We start from the raw sequence: 20,039 nt of genomic DNA on the forward strand, positions 1-20,039 counted from the left end.
AATTTACTAGTATAGAATTGTACTGCTTCGTTGATTATTGTTTTAGTTCAGAAAACTATGCGTCATTATCCGTAAACATAAGATCAGCGATAATTACCCGTGGGTCATGTGTGCGATATCTCTAATATGCGTGCCGGTACTTTTTGCCTCGGAATTATTGTACTAGAAACCTTCAACAGATAAGCTATGATGTTGTGTCGTATGTGCTACGCGGTGCTTACGAGATATTCTCGTGTTGTACTTCGCATTTTGTATGAAGCTTGCTTAGCCAGTTGCTTTGGCTTGCTTCGTTCACCGTCGTCTAGCAGAGGCCAGCAGGACCCGCTGGCGGTTTAAGGCCGCCAGGCTACCACGAAGTGCTTGTCCCGTCCGCAGGTGCTGTGTCGCTGCTGTTGCTACTGTCGCAATTCGAAGTCTGCGGCAAGCTGTAGGCCTCAACCGGTAAGCGTACCCGATTACGAGCGGGTCTCTTTCTGCTGCGAGTCTGTTCCTTGCTCGCCTGCTTGCACCGCTCCGGAAGGATGAGTGCGCGAGGGTTCTGGCCCTGTACAGCGGTACGAACGAAGGTTCGGTTCGCGGCCAATGTGGTCAGTCGTCGTCCTGGTGCGCGGTCGGAGGGACCGGTAAGAAACGGACGAGACCACTGTACAAGAATAGCCGCTTACCATTATACAACCAGCGACGAACGATACAACTAACCGAGTCGTGCACATTCAGGAGCAGCTGAATTAACAGCTGCCCAGGTGCACCTAACTCGCAGCGCACGCAGAGAACGAAGAAACAAGGATGTCGTCGCGACGCCGGAGCTCGTTGGTGGCGGTGCACGCAGACAAGGGCCGCGGAGAGCTGGAGGGCAGCGTTCCGCTTAGCGGGATGCTCATCCTACTCGTTGTCCTTGCCGGAATTGCCGCCATCTGGATCAACGGTGAGTGTTGTCCTGCTGAATCCAGAAATCAGCGTGTGAATCGAGTCGAGATCAGCCTAGTTTGAGGATTACAACAATTATGTAGCTTAGCAGCATAAGAGTTCCATTTCCGGGTCCCCTGAGGAAGCGGCAAACAGAATGTGGAATGCACAAAACCATAACAGCGGTCGCCAGGGGCCGTATACGACTTACCTATCTGTTGTAGCACAATGTGTGGTCCATGATTACAGGCTAAAAGTGAGTCATTTGTTTACGATAACGAAAAACTCGCCGGTGGACGTGTTGAAGTGGAAGTAACTTCGTGCACGCCGACTTACGTTCAAGCCCCTTGCGATTCTTATTGGCTGACTTTGATGCGGGTGCCACAAAAATATCTTATGAGCCCATTTGGACGACAAGATTACTTCAGACTGTTCAGTTTTGCCCCTGAAACCTTTCTTTTGGACGGGGCCTTCGTGAAATTATGCATTTCACGAAGGCTTCGTATATTCATCATATAGAAAATGTACTTCTATTGACCATAACGATCCGCTAGTGTTTTGTTTTGTTTACGGCACTCCTCTCGCAATAATGTGAAGTGAGCCTAGGTGTATTGAATTTCCCTTGGCTGAAATGGTGTGTTTTAAGGATCGTCTTGGCAAATTCGTTCTGAAAAAACTAAATATTTGGAGATCCATGAATTTCGTTGAGTAAACTATGATAATTTGATATATACATATAAACACATGCAAAATATAGTGTAGCAAAGATAATTAGATTTAGCAACGTTAATAATTCATCGAATCAAAAAAACGGGTGTATTTATGACGGTCTTCTTCTTCGGCTCGCTGACAACCCAAGAAAGGGAACATTATATTTCCATTTTTGAGGAACTTCATTCGAGCACAGCAGAACTATTCTACTCGACAACTTATAAGTTTATGTAACTAGGCAAATTAGCAGGCGATGAGCAAAGCGTCTGTTCTTATACTGTGTTTTAAAGGATACATGATTTTAAAACGTTCGTTGTTCTCATCAACCCAAGTTACGCTATGGTCAAAATTTCCAAAATGTGTATCGCTGTAAATCAATATAATCGACTTCTTGCAACTGTGTCATTAAATATCGTTTCAGACATTACCACTGGTTTAATAAAACTATCCTTGTGGCAAGCGCATAATACATGACTTCAACAGGAAATTGTTGGACATATCGCTATGTGCTGCTTTCTCTTGAGATCAATGAAACAACGCACCCTTTAAAGAATACAGTTTCAACTGTAGCCCTGATTGGGGCCACTTGCAGCCAGCCCGAAGCACGCGATGGAGATTAAAGCGAGGTTATCTGAAAGCTTCAAATCGAGGTCATCTTAAAGAGTTGTCCCTTGCTTTCCGGTAGGAAGGTAGCTATCGTTCACAGTTCACAGTCGTTCACAGCAAAAACGGGGACCTGTGTCACAGCCGGTCACCATTCTCACTTGTGTTTAAGACGGATAAATCAGCCAACTGCTGCTGGTCGATGATGACGTTCTAGTCGTGCGTTATTGGCAGGTCACTCTGACGAGATCGGTCACTTATTGCATCTGAGACATCCCACTAGTTTTGTTCGACGTCTAACGTTGTCTGAATCTCAATAGCAAGTGAATCTAGTAAGGCCTTTCGAACATTTTGTGATACAAGATTAAATCTGATTAGGCTCCTGTCACTCATTTTTTATTAATCTATCGATTTGGAAAAGTACTTGAGCTCTTCAAGTAGGCTCCATCGTGCAGTGAAACTGAACGATGTAAGCGTCTAAAAAAGCGTGTGTATAAAATTCTTTATTCGTACGGCAGGCCTTTCCTCGGATATACAATGTGGGTACGTATAGCTGTTACGCACCCTGCAATAGATACATTCAGATGCAAGTTGTGTAGCATAATAGAAAAGCTATAGGATGCAATTAAGTGGTTTCAGTCGATATGCATAATCAATGTTCCGTAGACCTGACATGATTTGAAGAAGATATCTGTACGGTCGTGCGGGCGACGGAAAAAGCGGCAGAAATGTTGCACTCTGGTAGTCGTCTGGGAGTAGGTTCACAACGAACATTAAGCAGTTGGCAGCGAGGAGTGAGCATTAGAAGGCAAAACGCCGTCGAAAAGATTAAGAACTTTCGGGCCAGTAGTAGTCAGAGGAGGCCAGTCTGCGACCTTGATGCTGTTCAGAAGGGTCAGACAGAGACGGGACATTACGCTGCCGATATTGTCGCCCGGCAAGTAGCGAGTACCCACAGTTGGTTCCAGGAGAGTCGACCATTTTAGCTAAGCCCAGCCACGGAAGAAGGAAACGAAGCAGGACGCATCGAGATGCTGCGACGCCGCCGTTAAAAACAGATGCTAGTAACCCAAAAACAGGGAACTGGCAGCACGAGCCACTTGAGACTTGGTCAAATATTCTTGCGGGGGGGAATGCTTCTTCTGCGCGAGCATCAGCAACAACCTAGCAGCAAGCGGCGGACTTGCTTATTGCCGTGAATTTCTACGAATCTCACAGCGGCTTCGAGCGAGAGAAGCATATGGTATTCGTGCGACGCCATAGATTTCTTGCCTTCACGGTGCCTTGAGTGGAGTAAATCACTCATGAGTGTTGCCACCTTAAGGTGCGTTCGTAGTACGAATACATTGTGTCGAAATGCTGCCAATGATATAGTGGTGTTTGCTTTCTTGGCCGATAGGATGCGTTACTTTCTCGCTGGTATCGGAAGGCACCGATTGCATAGGCTTGCATTTGCATAGCTCGTGCCCGCTGCAAGGCACTTACGATTGAGACTTGTTTCAAATAACAAATTATCTCTCGCCCGTGATTGTCGCCAGGCGGTACAGGAAAACACTGCTGCCGGAATGATAATGAATGAGTCTCACGAACGCAACGGCCGCTAGCAGTACCGCGAACTCGGCAGTGACATCCGGAAACCATGTGTACTCGGACATCAGACAATATGGGCCAGACAATGTAGCGGAACGAGGTAGGCAGACCGCGCTTATTCAGTCAATACAGATAATTAGATAATAATCGTGATGATGGCGATTATGAATACAAGGGCCGAATAGTGCACAGGCCCGCAGATAAACAGAGTCAGGCTCCAGCAGGCAGGCGCAGGTCTACCTCTATGCATTCGCTTGCCAAGTTCAACGAAGCAAATGAAAGAATGAACCAGTGGTAGCTAGGACGATGCTCGCGTATCCATGCCGTCTTTCATACATTGCTCTACATCAGTATCCGCCAGATTTTTTGCGCTCGTCATGATCAACTGTTCACTTTCTTGGTAACACAAGTAAGACATTTAAGTAAGAAGCGTTGTTCCTATAATTGTTGAAACGGGATGTCCTAGTAATAACCTGATTCAAAGCCAGAATATCATTTACCTAGCCGCTTTAGTGGCTAACTAGATTGTTGCATATTCAAAAATATCCAACATATCCAATATAAACTTTCATTTTGTTGATGCCTTCGTAATACTTACGCATACATACGAGGATTATCATTACCGATAAAGATTGGTTTGATATTTTAGCTCATTCATGCAGTGGCCGGAGAAGGCTTCAAGATAAACCAGCTGCCAAATAATCATTGGCATCGATATAAAGATATTAGCATCACTTCAAATAAACTTTTTCCTATGCCCATAGAAACAGAGTTTTCTATGGGCAGATAATTTTATTATCCACTTCGTTTGCACCGTTTCTGTTTTGGATGCATTGTCTAAACCGAGAAGAAACAATACACCATGCGCTTTACTTGGGTTAGGCCCATTGGCGCTTATGTCTGATGCTATGTTGATTTCTCTTTTTGCTCTAGACTCACGAGGGAGAACCATGTTTGAGCTACATATTTTAGTCAAAAACCAACCGGCTTTGACAAACGTTAGAATGCACGTTTTGCGTATAAACAATTATTTAAGTTCGTTATTTAGGTAAGTTTGCAAATGAACTTTTAATTCATATCCTATCCTTTTCGGTGTGCGTATCGATGACGGTTCAGAGTGCGACCGCCTATCGTCGTTCAGTGATGCCACATAACATGAGGCCTTAAGGCAGTCGTAGTCAACAAGTAAATACATACAATTCCCCACAACCTCAAGAGGCTCATGCTGATTCTAATCTGCGCTGCATCTCTATACGGGATGTTTGCCTAATATGAGAATTTTCGGCGTCAGTTAAAGATAATGTTAATGTACTTTTTAATAGGTATATAAGACACTGGTGTTTTTGGACGCTCTATGTGCTATATTTATGTAATCTACGTATCTGTCTTCCTGTTTGTGTGATCTGTTCTGCCTGCTCACGGCGCCTAACCTGCAATTTAGATGGCAGCTTAGATGGCTTGTTTTTTCTTTTGCTTGTGATCTTCAAGTTAGCTTGATAAGCTTGATTTGTTGAATTGTATGGCATGAGTTGTCGTCGGCCACTTAGTAACCGGAGTCCTTCCCTCCCTTGCAGAGTTCACTCCTGCCGATTTTGATTAAGAGTCTCGAGTGAGCGAGAGTACCGACTCGAAGGCAGAAGGAGGCGAAGCAAAGGAGGGCGGACCCAGGATCATCATCAGCAAGAACAACAGCATCGCAGACATCAATTCAAGCCTTCTCTTTTCTCCTCAACAGCAAACGACACGGCTCCATTTCTCGGCAATAAGCTCGTCCCCATACGACGAGGAGCACTAAAACCCAGAGTGCTGGAATACGATATCTGCTCTCTTTGCTATCTCTCTGCTATCTTTTGAGATAACACTTAGTTTTATCCACCAAATCGTATCCATTATACACCCGATAAAAAGCTATATCAGACACGCGTCCTGTACTTTGATATCTTGCAAAGTATAAATCGCAGAGCTACATATAGCCTTCATGCTTCTGAAGACATGTAAAAGTAAAACACAATGGTACTCGATCACCCTAGAGGCAGACATCGTTAAAGATTAAAGCAAGATGCTTTCTGGAGGCATAACGCCATTCTCGAATGAAAAATGCAAATCACATATTCCACAAATGGCAAAATAGATTTGTTAGATTCAAAATATATGGTGCTTTCTTCTTCCAATCTAAAATTGTATTTCTACATCTCTTTTATAAGTATTAACGTGCACTGTTTTTCAACGTAACCTCTGTGCTGATGGGGTGGCATTAGTTAGTGAGTCGTATAGGCCAACGATTTATTGGAGAGTGGCTTTCGCCATAAAGATGCATGCAAATTAGTCACCGATACACTTGACAGGGCAAACATTCATACCGTGAACTACAGAAGGTTTGCGATAGTAAACAGGATCATGATGTCAATATTTTTAACAATTGATAAAGCAGAATTATACGAATAAACAGTTATGCACTTTCCGTACGTTTTATTACTCGGGGTAACTTATGTTTTTATTTTTTTTTTTCGTGTTAAATAGGGAGGAAACGCAATTACTACTACTATCGGTACAAATAGTTGTACCATGCTAGTTTCTACAGAAGGACGTGGTGTTCCACTAATGAAAAGTCAAGTCTAATGGCACTAATAGCTCAGTATCTCAGCGTGAAGCTTGCTAATACTGAAACGTTCTAAGGACCTATATACGAACATCTCTAACGGCTATTTGTCGGTTTTAGCATAAAGACAGCTCGCCTCTGCTGTAATTGAAAGATTAGCAATAGAAGTTGTTAGGAGACGGACTCATTAGAATGAAGTTACCAACTGGGGACTATTTTTGTGAGTCATTAGCTTTTTGTGTAATGGCCCTTTCACGTGAATTTAACAACTTGAAGCCTCAAATCCCATTGCCCATTTTATTGGTGCGTGTATTTATTAGGTTCGTTCACCTTGGAACTGCTAGTCGGAAAATATTACGGTTATATTTAAATACTGCGACTATTCTTGTCAAGGAATAATCTTAATTTACCAGTAGTATTTTTATATTTGTGTTAGAATTGAACATTTGGAATGATCTTTTCTAAGACATCCGCTTTAAAGTATCGAGAACTACGTTTATCAAAGCTCTAAGTAAAAAAAAAAAAGAAACACATTGGACAATGTTCAGTCTCAATATATTCCACGATGGCATTAATACGAGTGTAATATAAGGCGGATGTCAGAGAAAAAATACAATATTCCAAGGGGGAAAAGTCGAAACGTCAATGAAGTATGAACAGCTTATGTACTAGAGCTGATTTTCGAATGTAGTATAAAGCATTAATGTTGTAAATAATTCTTCCAATTATAATAATATCTGGTGCGCACCTTGAACGGGCCAGTTAATTGAGGCAAATTAGAACTTACTGGCCTCACCTGCTAAAGCAGCAGGATTCTGCGAGGCATCTTAAAAATGAACTCTGTATGGTGCGCTGTTAAAATACTAGTTTTTCCAAAGCTGTTTAGCTGTACCAAGAAACTTCAGTAAATTAAAAATCACATAAGACATTTCGCTGTATGTTAGATGCACGTTCTTTCACTGTTTACACGTTGAAATCAACGCGCTAGGGCCTTTCGGGCAGCCACATACTTGTGATGTGCCTTATCTAATCTCATTAACGACGGCTTACTGAAGAAACGATAGAACGCACTACGTCACCTATCACCCTCTTCAAGGCATGGAAGCGATCAAAATCAGTCGGGCCTGTATCTAGAGCCTATGGTAGCTTTTTCCATTGTTCGATGCGACTTTCTGCCTCTGGAGCGTGACAGAAACTTGACTCGTGTGTCATTTCCAGTGAAGAAGTAGTCCAAACCAGCTCTTCGCTGGTAATAATAGTTAAATCTTAAAAAGACGAGATAATAACTGCCCCCCACGAATTATTGAACATGTCTATCGTTCAATTGCTTTTTCTGCATAATCGTATAATGTTCTAAGACCTGCAGTTGAAACTGCGCTAGCAGAGTTCCGTTGGGAATTGAAAAGCTCTTTTATCGAACTTTAGCATGTATGTCACGAGCATTTCTCTATAAAAATGGCTACCATGTCTGAGGGTAACTCTTACCGAAAATTCACATTTTTGTAGAATAAAAATCTCCACTTTAAATCACTTGACTAAATACTAAATTATAAATTATTAAGCGTAGATTATCGCTTCCTTTCAGAGTTCATTGTCGATGAGAGCGAGAGATACGATACAACCTTGTGTAAGTAAGGATACAAAGGCTAAGATTTATATATTATTATATAAAGGCTAAGATTATTAGAGTGATAATAATAACAATAGTTGAATAAAGTTAGAAAGTACGCATGCATATTTCTTCAAACTTTTACAATGGTCATAACAGTATTGATATTGCACAAGTTGCTATGGTGTACGTAAACATATTGTGTATATACAATAGATACAATAGATAGAAGTAATAATATTAGCAATGAAGTTTTTAGGGGTGAAGTAAGTGTATGTGGTACGAAAATATATCGTCATCTAAGCTATCCTCATCTAGCTTGAAATACTGAGACACGCCTAAAAAAAAAACGTTTGTTTGAAATTTCAGACAGATTAAACGTGCCTAAGAGACCCCAATCTAGGAAACTCCACAACGTTCCTGGCGCCGAAGCGACATCAATAAAAAACTGCGAATGTGATAAGGTAAATGGTGCTCGACCGTCTGCACATTTGCTAGACGGTAACTAACTTCTTAGGGCGGTCATTTTTTATTAAAGACATGCAGTCTTTTAATTAGTTTTAGTGCTTGGATGGATACTTTTTCTATGCATTTGGTGCCTGAAGCCGACAAAAATATGCTACTTCAACTTATTTGAACAAAGCACTATAAACATTTCAGGTTGTAACAGATGCATTGCATTATTACGTAGAGAAACGTACGCAATACGATGACGACGATCAACCGATCAAGACAAAGAAGGACAAATCAGTAGGTGCAATATTTGAACTGTTAAAATTTTAGTTTCACATAAATCAGGAGTACTGACTTTTACACGAACAGAAAATCTCCATGGGAGATAACAAAGCTACCCAATGAAAAAAGATATTATGCTAGAACGAAGGTATATCGTTCGTTCTCTCAGACGGTATATGGCTATCTGCATAAAAATATAGTGTCTCATTTTATTCCTAGGGTAAATCTGCGAAACCAACAAAAACAGAGGAACCTAGAAAATCGGCTTTCGATGAGCCTGTTCCTACTCAATCAGCGAAAAAAATTGAAATGCGTGAGGTGAAAGAGGAAGTGAAACAAGAGGTCAAGCTTAAGGAATCGAGGACCAAATCAAAGCAGGAGGATAAAGAGGAAACAGCCTCTATTATCGGTAAAAAGGAAAAAGCATCTTCAGCACCAGTCATTCCACCAGGGACCCTGCCTCCATCAGCAATACCTCTCGCCAAAAAGGTGAATATATTTCGACGTAGAAGGATCTTCCCACAGTGAAACGCAACGATGTGGCCATTTGATTTCTATTTTTTATTAGCCTTTCTGGATGTTCAGACAGGACAATTAATCGAACAAAAATGATACATTTTGCAGCATGCGCCATTTCAGGCTCCCGTCGAGACAGAACCAGATGACACCGAGGAAGAAACAGGAGAGACCGTCGACAGCGGCATTGAGGATTCGGAAGAAGAAGAAGAAGAAGAAGAAGACGAAATTGAAGTCGATGATCATGATAGCGGATTAGAAGAAGGTAGAACTTAACACCTATTTGTACTTCAGTTATACCAAGTTCAGAACGAAATAAAGTATTCAAGTTAGGCCCGCTTCAATTAAGATATGTACACTGACGTCCCCTAGGTATAAAGTTGTTACCTACTGTGAAAGATCATTGTTCACTTGTTTCCTAGAGGGCGATGAAGTAGACGAAGCTACCGAGGAAAGCGGTTCAGAAGAAGTTGGTGAAATCGACGCAGACTCCGATGCGGACGACGGGGATGAAGCCAGTAAGCCAGATGGTAAAAAAGATTTACATTTTTCAATTTTGTTGCTATTTTTTCTCTTTTGCTCATTACTAAATGTGATAGTAGTCGTGATACTTATACTATCCGCCTGGCTTGTATTTCAACAACATAATAACACCGTGTTTTATTGTCTCATTTCTTTAGACGGCAGCGCCAAGGAGTCAGATGAGGAATCATCTGAAGGAGAGGATGGTGATAATGCGAGTGATGAAGGTATCGCCGAGGACGAGAAAAGTGAAGACGATGCACGAAGCGATGAAGATACTGGATTTGAATCTGCTGAAGCCACCGTAGAGGATGAAGAAGAAAGCGAAGAGGCTTCGGAAGAGGGATCTGTTGAGGTTTCGGAGGAAGATAATGGATCTGAAGGAGCAAGTCCTGAACAAGAAGGGTCCGCAGAGGAAGTCAGTAGAGATGAGAGTGTTTCGGCTGAAGCTGACGAAGGCAGCGAGGCCGATGAGGAATCAGAAGAGGAAGACGAGAAGGACAGCGACAAAGAATCAGGGGACGAGGTATGCAAAAAAACGCAGCCTCAACAAGTGAATTGAATGAGATGCCAATGACTGGTACTGCAATAATATTTAGATTGTGCCATGTTATTTTAGTTGAATTCATACATAATAACTAGGACGTAGAGTTAGTGTGATTGAGCACGTCTTAGAGTGTATTCAAATAGTTAGACCATGTGTTGTGAAACAGAAACTCAAGTAGACGCGAAGCTGAGGCCCGACAGAGTAATACTAATAACGCAGCTGAAGCAGGTTCAACCTATTTAGCGCTGTGAGATATTCCTTTTTTTAGCATACGTACATATTAACACAGCTAGCGGAATGTACACGATCGCTGTGATGATAATAGGATCGGGGTGACAGCAAAGAAGAAGAAGAATCGGCCTCAGCCGACGGGTCTGATGAATTCACTGAAGACCAGGAGGAGGAAAGGTCAGAGGATATAGCTTCTGAAGAAGAGGAAAGTGAGACTCCGGACGATGATGATGAGGAGGTCGAAAGCGAAGAGGCGATGACAGAGGATGAAAGCGATGAGGTCCGTGGGTAACGAATGAAAGGTTTAGTCCGATGACTTGGGCGGTCTCTGATACGACCGTATAAAATTTGTCTTTACGGGCATATGTCAGTACATCTACGCATTTAGATGCGCGTTGATGGAGGTATCGAACGTGTGTTACAAGCAAGCTCGCTTGCTCGTTCAAACTAACAGATGCTTGTGTGTTTTGTATTAACAATGCTTTCCAAATGGCTTGTCGTGGCTGTGTGTATTTATCAACTTTGTCTACCTGTATGAACGTATATTGAGTATGTATGCTTTAATGATCATAAAAAATAACAAAAACCCTCATTTTTTCCATATCGAACTAGGAATCGGAGAAAGCCGAAGAATCTGAGGAGACCAGTGACGTTGACGAAGACGAAAAAGAGACGGAGGAGGGGGCATCTACCGAAGAGAACGAAGAAGAAGACGACCAACTTAGTGACGAAATTGTCGAAGAAGAAGAAGAGGAGGAGGAGGATGATGACGAAGAGGAGGAGGAGGAGGAGACAGAGGAGGAGAAAAGCATTGAAGCAGGAAAAAAAGAAAGCAGGGACAAGAAGAAACGTGAGAGTCCGCCAATAGTAAAGCTGAGCCTCAATGGCGTTCGAAAACGTGGTCATATCGCGGAGGCCCTTGGCTTTGCCCTGATTGGCTCCGACGCCGATCGCGAGGAGGAGAAGCTCATTGCACAAATTCTGAAGGATATAAAAAAAATCGCTACCGATTCGATTAAGCCGTTAGAGAAGAGCTTCAGATTTTCCGATATTAGTCAGCGCGTACTTGGAGGTAAGCAAAAACATTACTTGCGACCTTTAAATAATTTGGTTGCTTAATAATTAGAACGCAGCGTTTAATGCAAACACATTGAGAAAAACATATGGTTGTCTCTAGTAGAGTCAATTCAGCGCTGGCCCTGTAAAAGCAAGAAATAAATAACAGGAGTCGGCGTACTGCCATTGATAATCTTCTTCAATTGCTCAAGAAATTACTGATTTTTTCAGATGCTGAGATTTTCAATAAACCTATGGTCCTTTTCTTGGGTCCCTGGTCTTCCGGAAAGTCCACCGCTATCAACTATCTTCTGGGTAAATTTTATTTGTTATTTTTAGGTTACATAAAAATATCGTCAATGGATAGACTTAGCCATTACATTAATCAAGTGATGAAGACTGGGCTTATGCTCTGCAGGAACGGACAATACGCGAGCTGCCCTCAAGACTGGACCGCAGCCTACTGATTCGTTCTTCACCGTTGTACACTATAACGAAGATGGAATTGTCAGGTAGGCATGTCCCAGTAAAAGCGATATATGAATATGACTTCGACCTTCCTAATAGATGAGTGACAATGGGGGCCTTTAGAGCGCAAAGACAACCCGCGTTGATCAGGAAAAGTATTGGTACTACGGTGACTAGAAAAAAAAAAGATTATTTAACGTACAAAAATTTCCTTCAAATCATCGTATGCTCATCGTCATATACTGCTTTTATTTAGGGAGAGCGGCCTGAAGATGGCAGGCGATTGGGCCTTCTCTGGGGTGAATAAATTTGGCCAAGCATTCTTGTCACACTTTCGCGGAATCGGACTCAACCACCCACTTTTGCAGAAGGTTTGTTCATATAGATGGATTCGTCATTATATAGATATACTTGTTTACAGGAGGCAGATATTTACGTGAGTCGGACGAATAATTACGATACACTGGTTCTAGTGTTTTTCCTTGTCTCTTGAGTTTGAACCTATATTGGTCTAGCTATAAGTTTGAATGAAAAAGCCATGTTGACCAAACTAGTCTGGCTTATACTGAGTAGACTCTAAACCGTGTCGTGCTCTCCTAAACAGGTAACCATTGTAGATACTCTAGGGGTAATCGACGGGCGCCGTTTTAAGGATTTCTCACTTGAAGACGTCTTTCAGGTATATGCATTCTTTGGTCTAGACATGTAAGGTACAACTAGAACTTCATTAATATAAAACTCAAACTTCAGTTTCTGGAGTTACGTTTGTTTGATGAATGATAATATAACTGTATATTGCAATAGAGGCCTTGCTGTTTAAGAGTTCATTTCGTAAACATCAATTCCGCACTCTATTAGATGCAGCAATTAGGTAAAGCTGCCGCATCGGCGTAAAAAAAATACGTAATACTTTGCAGCTCGTGCAGGGTCTTACGCAAAGGAGCTACTGGAAACGTTAACTTACTTAATGAACTGATGGGGCGCATTTATTTGTAAGAAATAGACAGATTTATCCTGATGTATCACGGAGGAGACATTTAATAGCTGACAATGATCAGTTGACTTATTACTTACCGGCCTATTTGTTGTTTTTGCTTCCTACTTGCTAAGCCCTCTTTTGGCCCTCGTCCCCATCCGTTGCTTCTTTTTGACGGCTCATTATAAGAGGTGTCCGTATAGTAGCAGTGTGCAATGGAGTGACATTTTTTCCCGCATCATTTCAGTGGTTTATCGATAGAGCTGATGCTATCTACGTTGTGTTCGATCCATCGAAGCTTGAGATCGGTTCTGATATGAAGGTTTGTCTCTTTAAGATAACAGTAAACTAGATCAGGATTAAGATTAGATTTAAGTTCTAAATTGGAAGCGGGATAATATATATTTATTACACTCGATCACTACAGGTCAGCATTTCAAGCGGGCTTTATGCTTTATAGCTCTGAGCGGATAAGCGATTTCTGCTCCTAACTAACTCAAAGCAGTGTACAAGGCCACAATTGTCGTTATTTTTTCCACCCTCATCAGTATCTAGTATATCGCATTATCGTAACATTGCCGCATTGTAGCAGAGGCCTAAGTTTTGCCACAGCCTAAGGTTGAACATTACTGACAACCTGTGAAAAACAACTTCGACCAGCTAATTCTCCTTTATGGACTCGCAAAATGTGTTTCCGTGCGCAATACAGTCGATGCTCGATCAACTTCGCGGAAGAGAGCAACAAACACGTTTTCTACTCAATAAGGCTGACCTCATTGAAGCCTCTGAAGTCACTCGTGTTACAGGTACAGTTATATTGTTAGCATTCACAGACAACTTAATATGTATACTAATTTCTTATATAATAAATAGAATTTCATGGAGTGCTAAACTTAAGGAATATCTGTTAGATTATACACGAGTAAATATTTTTTTCTATTGTTATATTTCATCCTAGGCCAACTCCTTTGGAACGTGTCACCTCTGTTGGGCTCATCGGATGCTCCCATTATTTATACTGTTTCCATGATTAACAGGTACGCTCCAATAAAGTATGTAATGATTACTTTGTTTAATTATATTTTCATGGCAGGTTTCTTACGCAAATATATCTGATTGTATTGCTCGCGTATTGAATGTAAATTGCGGCTTGGATTTTTTTTGTCTGTGTTATGTTTCATCGCTGTTGAAACTTAATAAATAAATTGCGATTTACCTAGTGGCCTTCCAACGTTTTCAGGCCCTATCTTCCCGGAAGTCCCGCAGAGTATTTGAAAGATCAGGAAGAGGAATTGCTGAATCACCTTAAAGAAGTAGGTATTTAGGGGATCTGCGAAGTTAGCTTGAGAATTTCGAAGACCCGAATTCAAAATTGCTATTTTAGTACATTAAGGTGAAAGGTAATGAAAAATTATAAGGCGGTGAAATAAGAAATAAGGCGTTGAAGTAATACTACGTACAAAGTAGACATTGAAGAAGACGTTGAAGCAGGGCTCTTAAAGTTGCTCTGGCGATTTCAGATAGCGATCACGCATTAGCTCTGTATACTTTTTTTGGATATACTATTTATATAAATTTTTATTAGTCGAGGTTACGAAAAATGTGGTGACGTGAGCACTTCCCTGAAAAAAATGACTAGCACGGCTCAAAGAAATTATAGTTTACACGCATACAGGGCTTCCTTTTTTTCAGTTTTCTTAATAAAGGTTACTGTTACGGATGTGCAATAGAAACATTGTCGACGACTTAGTGTGCACATTTCTACAAATGTGCTATGTTAAACAAATAATTAACATGAACAATAATAAGCACCGATGTGACATATAGATCTGGCTCTAGGTTTTTCTCGTGATCAGTAAATTTAAAAAAAAATATATATATATTTAGTCTGTTTCCAGCATTTTGGATAGAAGAAAAGTTGGTTATGCGGTGTTAGAGTTATCTTTTATAGTTAAAAAAAGGGACTGGAAAATAATAAGTCCCTCAAACGCTTCACATAACTAAAATCGACGAGGTGGGTATGATGCTCGAACTTGGTGACGAAGAGCTTTCTATGTGCCGAATTGTTTTGCTGATCTCTTCTTTTCTCCTTTTGTCGTTGTACCTTGCCTAGGTGATGGATGAACGCGTAGAGAACACAATTATGTTTGCACGTCGTCATGCCGTTCGAGTCCGCAATCACGCCAAGCTTGTCGACTGCTACCTAGACGCTTTCTACAAACACAAGGTTAGAGCCAGGTCCCGATGAGACTGACACAAACTTAGAAATCTTGTGGTTACGGATATGCTTCTTCTGCGAGCAGTATCTTATGACAATGGCAATAAGCATACAATTGATTAACATTCCAAAAATGATGGCAGAAAAATATTGAACTTGAGAAGTTTTAACTGCTTCGTTCCGACTTTAGAAGAAGTTTTGAGGGCAGCGTTCTTTGGAGCCAGCATCTATCCTGGATCGTCAGCTACATACATTCGCTGTTTACAGGTGGAATTATAGAGACTGGTTGGGATCTTATAATGTTTGTTCTTGTTCACAGGGGATGTTCGGAAACAAGAAGAAGGTCGCGGAGCAAATCATTAAAGATCCTGCGAAGTACAGAATTTTCGGCACAATTTCGCAGAGTACAAATATTTCCAGGTAGCTCAGCATTCGATATTTACAGATATTTTAGATGTTGTTGCAATGTAAACCCAATCAGGGCTATTTATCGAGGTTACCCGCTGGACCAAACCAGTGGACGAGTCAGTGAAGAAGGCTTTTCATTTTAAAAAGATAGAGACCTATTATAATTTAATGGTATATTGCTTGTTTCAGATACGACCTTCTGGAGCCCGAGGACTACGCGGCATTCTTTAAGCTGAACCCTCTCCAGGACTTCCCTCGACTCAAGGAACTGTGCGGTATGAGATGAACCAAATTTTATTTTAAAAGCCAAAAATATTTTTTAATAATAATAAAAAAAACATCAAATTGAAAATAATTTTTTGCGACTGCTTGCTCTACGAGTGTTATTACAATTAAGTTATTCTACGTATGCATATGTACGTACTTAATATTTGTTGGGCTTCTATCATTTGAAGTCCAATGCCAGATATCAGTAGCGATGGACTAGTGCGTGAGGCAATGTGTACACCTTTGAAAGCTGGCAATACAGCCGATTCGATGATATTAACAACACTGTGATTTAACAGGCTATTTGAAAGGTTGCCCGATCGACAAGCTCGACCGTGTTATCGCGTACGAACTACCGCAACTATTGACGAAGTATCTGGTGAGTAATTCAATGAAGTGTATTCTTGCTGATAGCTTAAATGTTACTCTATTGAATTTCAGCTTGAATGGCCTTTGCTAGCGATTTGAAATTCAGCGATTTTTCCATAATTGTTTTCTTAACTCTGCAACGAATTGTATTGCAGGAAAAGTCATCAATATCACATGGCGTACAGGAGCGCGGCACTGATACGACGAAGGCCACTTTAAAGGTTCCCACTAAATCTAGGAAGAGATAGATCCAAGTAGAACGTGTCGACATTCTATTCGGTTACTCTAAAATAGACGATCAAAGACCTCTGTTGACTTTTCTAATTCGAAGTAACTCAATCTATCGTATTGTATGATAGGTAAGGCCAAGCTTGCTTCGGGAGTCGCCATCACACAAACACACACAAACACAGCCGTGTCGATATTGCCACCGATTTCGTTTCATATGCTTTTAAATCTACTTTGTAATTATCGGTTTAGAACTTTCGTTCAAGGCCGAAAAATATGGCGCAGCGGACTGTTGGATCTGGAACGTTTCTGGAGTAACGAGGTCACCACTCAACTACAAGTGAGATGAAAAAGGTGGATAGCATGATTATAGGCTAGACATTAGAACGGAAAAGGATGACTTAATTAAAGATTCTTAAAATAGGCACAATTTATAGTATTCCACAAATCTGCCTCAGATCCAAGCATAAACAGAATATTGCTATTCGACCATATCTATTCTATGTACATCCAATGCAGCTTAGCTGTTAATCTTACTGCCCATTTATATCTTTCAAGATATCGAGCGCGTACATGGCTTCTGTGTGCACACGTCGATTTTTACATGATAATCAATTGACCGACTGGCAAAGGATTTGGTTAAAATTAACCAAAAATATAATGATGTGCATCTTTGAGGCCCAAATTGATGACGTTCCATTTTGATTATGATTGTGGGTTTGACAATTCGAGGTCTGTCACCGAATGGAGATAATCTATTTGCTTGCGACGAGAACGAGGTCACTATTTATTACTGTTAAGGCACTGCCATTCCCTATCAACACTCATATGCTATCGATATTCACTAGATGACCTGGGAAAAACTGGGCTGAAATTGTTTGGTCAACGTATTCACGCGACGAACGATAAGCGATCGATGATACGATGTTGTAGCAGGAGGGTAGGACGATTAATCCTGGGTCACTTCACTACTATCTGTATTTCTCAGCAGAGTACAGGTGCTGGTAATTTCCAAGGTGTGTTACATAGCCAAGAGTCTGGAATCAACATTTTCTTGCCTCCGGACATGGCATGACCGGCTAGCCAGCGTGCTGCACGAAATATAGATAACAACAAAATGCATGGACGGTATGCCTATGATCGTTCTTTTAGTTCAACGTGGATTCCACGGGTGTAATATAACGATCGAATATTTCTAGTCAAGTTATAATTGAAGATATTTCAGCACAGTAATATGAACTGCAGATACGATCGATCTTGCTATTCCCAAATACGGCCTTTCTTCAAGACTCTGTTGGGGCACTACTGCAACTGTGTTTGGCCAAGCCGTCCAGCCGATGCTAACCCTCCTCGAGCGTTAGAAGTTAGGCAACGACGCTTGGCCAATGTGTTTACAGCAGGTGCTTTCTGTTAGCCCAACAGGGCAAACATTCTTTTATACTAAATTCATTGAAGCCAGAAAAGTACAGTAAGTAGACAGAAAAAAAAAATGACATCTATACCTGAGTAAAAATGCGTTGTGAATGTTCTTCTTTTTGAAAGTTTCCTGATTGTTGCAGCTGTTCTTGTTATATATATAATATGTATTCAGTTATTATTATTATTATTATTGTTCTTAATTATTAATATTATTTGTTCGTAAAGAAATAAAGGACTGAAAACGTGTTTGAACTTTTTCCTGCATTTTTGTTTCAAAAATCATACAGTTCTATTCTGTATGTAAATATTCCCGCAAACAATTAAAGTTAGGTATTATAGGTATTCGTTTTTACGTATCTTTTTCCGCTTATTAAGATTATTGCTGAAAGGGGGGCCTCTAATTTCAGAGACTTCACACAGCAGTCAAAAACAACTGCACTGGGGACGTCATTAAAAAGCCCATTACGGTTGCCTGTGTACATTGGAAGCGTCCTAGAAGAAAGGCTAAGTTCTGACATAAGTTTATTTAGCATTTCGACGTTGAAGAAGGTAATTTATTCTAATTGACAAGTATTTCTGTTAATATCGATACCTTCCGTAATTCGAACGTCGCCTGAAATTAACCGAAGCATACGAGGATTATGTCGCTCGCTGTTTACCTCATCATTTCGTACCTGCTATACGTCGAACAGTCATCCACCATAACTTACCGGCCCCCCCCGAAATCGACTTTTCTTTACTACGAATATCATGGTCTGTTATAACAGCGAATTTTGAAGATGCTAATGGCACTCCTAGTGGAGATCTTACACTCTCTCTCTCTCTCATGTACTTACCTTTTGGTCGTATTGATTTTGATAAACACATGTCGGAGGTTCTATCCTCGTGACGTTTGTTATCACTGTGGCTCGTGCATAAATTTGCTGAAAAAGCGCTATGTCAATACTGTCAGCTTAGTGATCGTTACATCATTTCCACAAATACCCATCAGGCTTGGAAATTTAGATTTTTCTGTTCGCGGAGGCAAACCTGCGAAGTCGAAGGGCATTTGATGAGAGCAAACAGGTATCGCGGACACCAACTTTACACTGTTTTAAGCTTCACTCCTCCCTTCATTCCTGGCTTTCTGTTCGCTTATATTGGTAGAAGCAATTTTATTCTCAAAACAAGCACGTTCGCTTCTTTTGACGACGACGTACAATTACATAAACAACGTCAATCACTTGGCGCGGCTGAAATTGCGAGAACAACACGTGTCCGTCAATTCTGTAGCTGTGATTATTGTTCATTTTATTCGAATTGCGACATCCGTGTGCGCAGGCGTACAAAACCGCCATGAGACATCACCCCATTGCTCCTGTCAATAAGAAATACTTGAGTGTAAATGCTTGGACAATAACATGCGCCTAAAATAGAAGGGTGAATTTTGTAAAACAATCGTCAGTGTTTAAAGCTGCGGATACAAACCAGCATTTAAATAGGACGAAAATACGCAGGATTGATTGGGTATATTTCAACGACTGGAACCTAAAAAGATAGCCGCGTAAAGTTAATTTGCTACCAACTAAATATAAAACAAATGCTTAAAAATAAAATGCCGGTGAGATATCCGAAACACTAGATTTTCTCGGTAGCAAAATATTAGTAGCATACTGGATTGGGATAGATAGAGAAGACTGGGATAAGTAATATGGCGCTGGCGTTCGTGAAAACCCTTCGGCACTTGAAGGATAACAAAGCTCTGAAAGGTAGCCCTCGTCAAAAATTGGGCCTTTAGTGCCTTTTTAAAGAGTTTAAAGTTTCTCTACCTGACCTTACCTGACCTTGAAATATTTATAGCCTACGTAAACATATTAAAAAAACTGTGCCACTTTGCGGTCATGAATACGAGTGTAAAACAGACCACGGTCGTTTGCCGTTAATTATTTAGTTATCACGATTTTTTAACAAACGGTGAAAGAATGCTATTTTAAAAGAGGTCTAAATCGCAGGATATTGATATGGCATTTTTTGTGGCCTTCTATTGACTCATATATGAAACCACCATTATCTAACCATTTC

The 20,039-nt window shown here is 40.9% G+C and overlaps 1 protein-coding gene across 3 annotated transcripts; it reads left to right on the forward strand.

Moving 5' to 3' along the window:
• Window positions 1–239: 239 nt before the first annotated feature.
• Window positions 240–18,234, forward strand: LOC111263232 (uncharacterized). 3 transcript variants are annotated; one of them, XM_022838154.2, is made up of 23 exons: window positions 240–925; window positions 7,995–8,036; window positions 8,388–8,482; window positions 8,679–8,768; window positions 8,973–9,242; window positions 9,378–9,534; window positions 9,692–9,799; window positions 9,950–10,317; window positions 10,664–10,849; window positions 11,182–11,641; window positions 11,857–11,940; window positions 12,044–12,137; window positions 12,350–12,464; window positions 12,698–12,772; window positions 13,317–13,391; window positions 13,779–13,875; window positions 14,028–14,106; window positions 14,310–14,382; window positions 15,183–15,296; window positions 15,607–15,707; window positions 15,885–15,970; window positions 16,262–16,341; window positions 16,487–18,234. In XM_022838154.2, exons 1-23 carry the CDS (start codon window positions 787–789, stop codon window positions 16,577–16,579), a joined length of 3,081 nt encoding a protein of 1,026 aa, XP_022693889.2. In that variant the 5' UTR covers window positions 240–786; the 3' UTR covers window positions 16,580–18,234. The 3 variants fall into 3 exon arrangements, with proteins under 3 accessions (XP_022693889.2, XP_022693890.2, XP_022693891.2); XM_022838155.2 differs by having other exon boundaries at window positions 501–925; window positions 9,393–9,534; XM_022838156.2 differs by lacking the exon at window positions 10,664–10,849 and having other exon boundaries at window positions 501–925.
• The last annotated feature ends 1,805 nt before the right edge of the window (window positions 18,235–20,039 follow it).

This window comes from Varroa jacobsoni, unplaced genomic scaffold (genome assembly GCF_002532875.2).
Source record: "Varroa jacobsoni isolate VJ856 unplaced genomic scaffold, vjacob_1.0 scaffold_749, whole genome shotgun sequence".
Classification (NCBI taxonomy): Eukaryota; Metazoa; Arthropoda; class Arachnida; order Mesostigmata; family Varroidae; genus Varroa; species Varroa jacobsoni.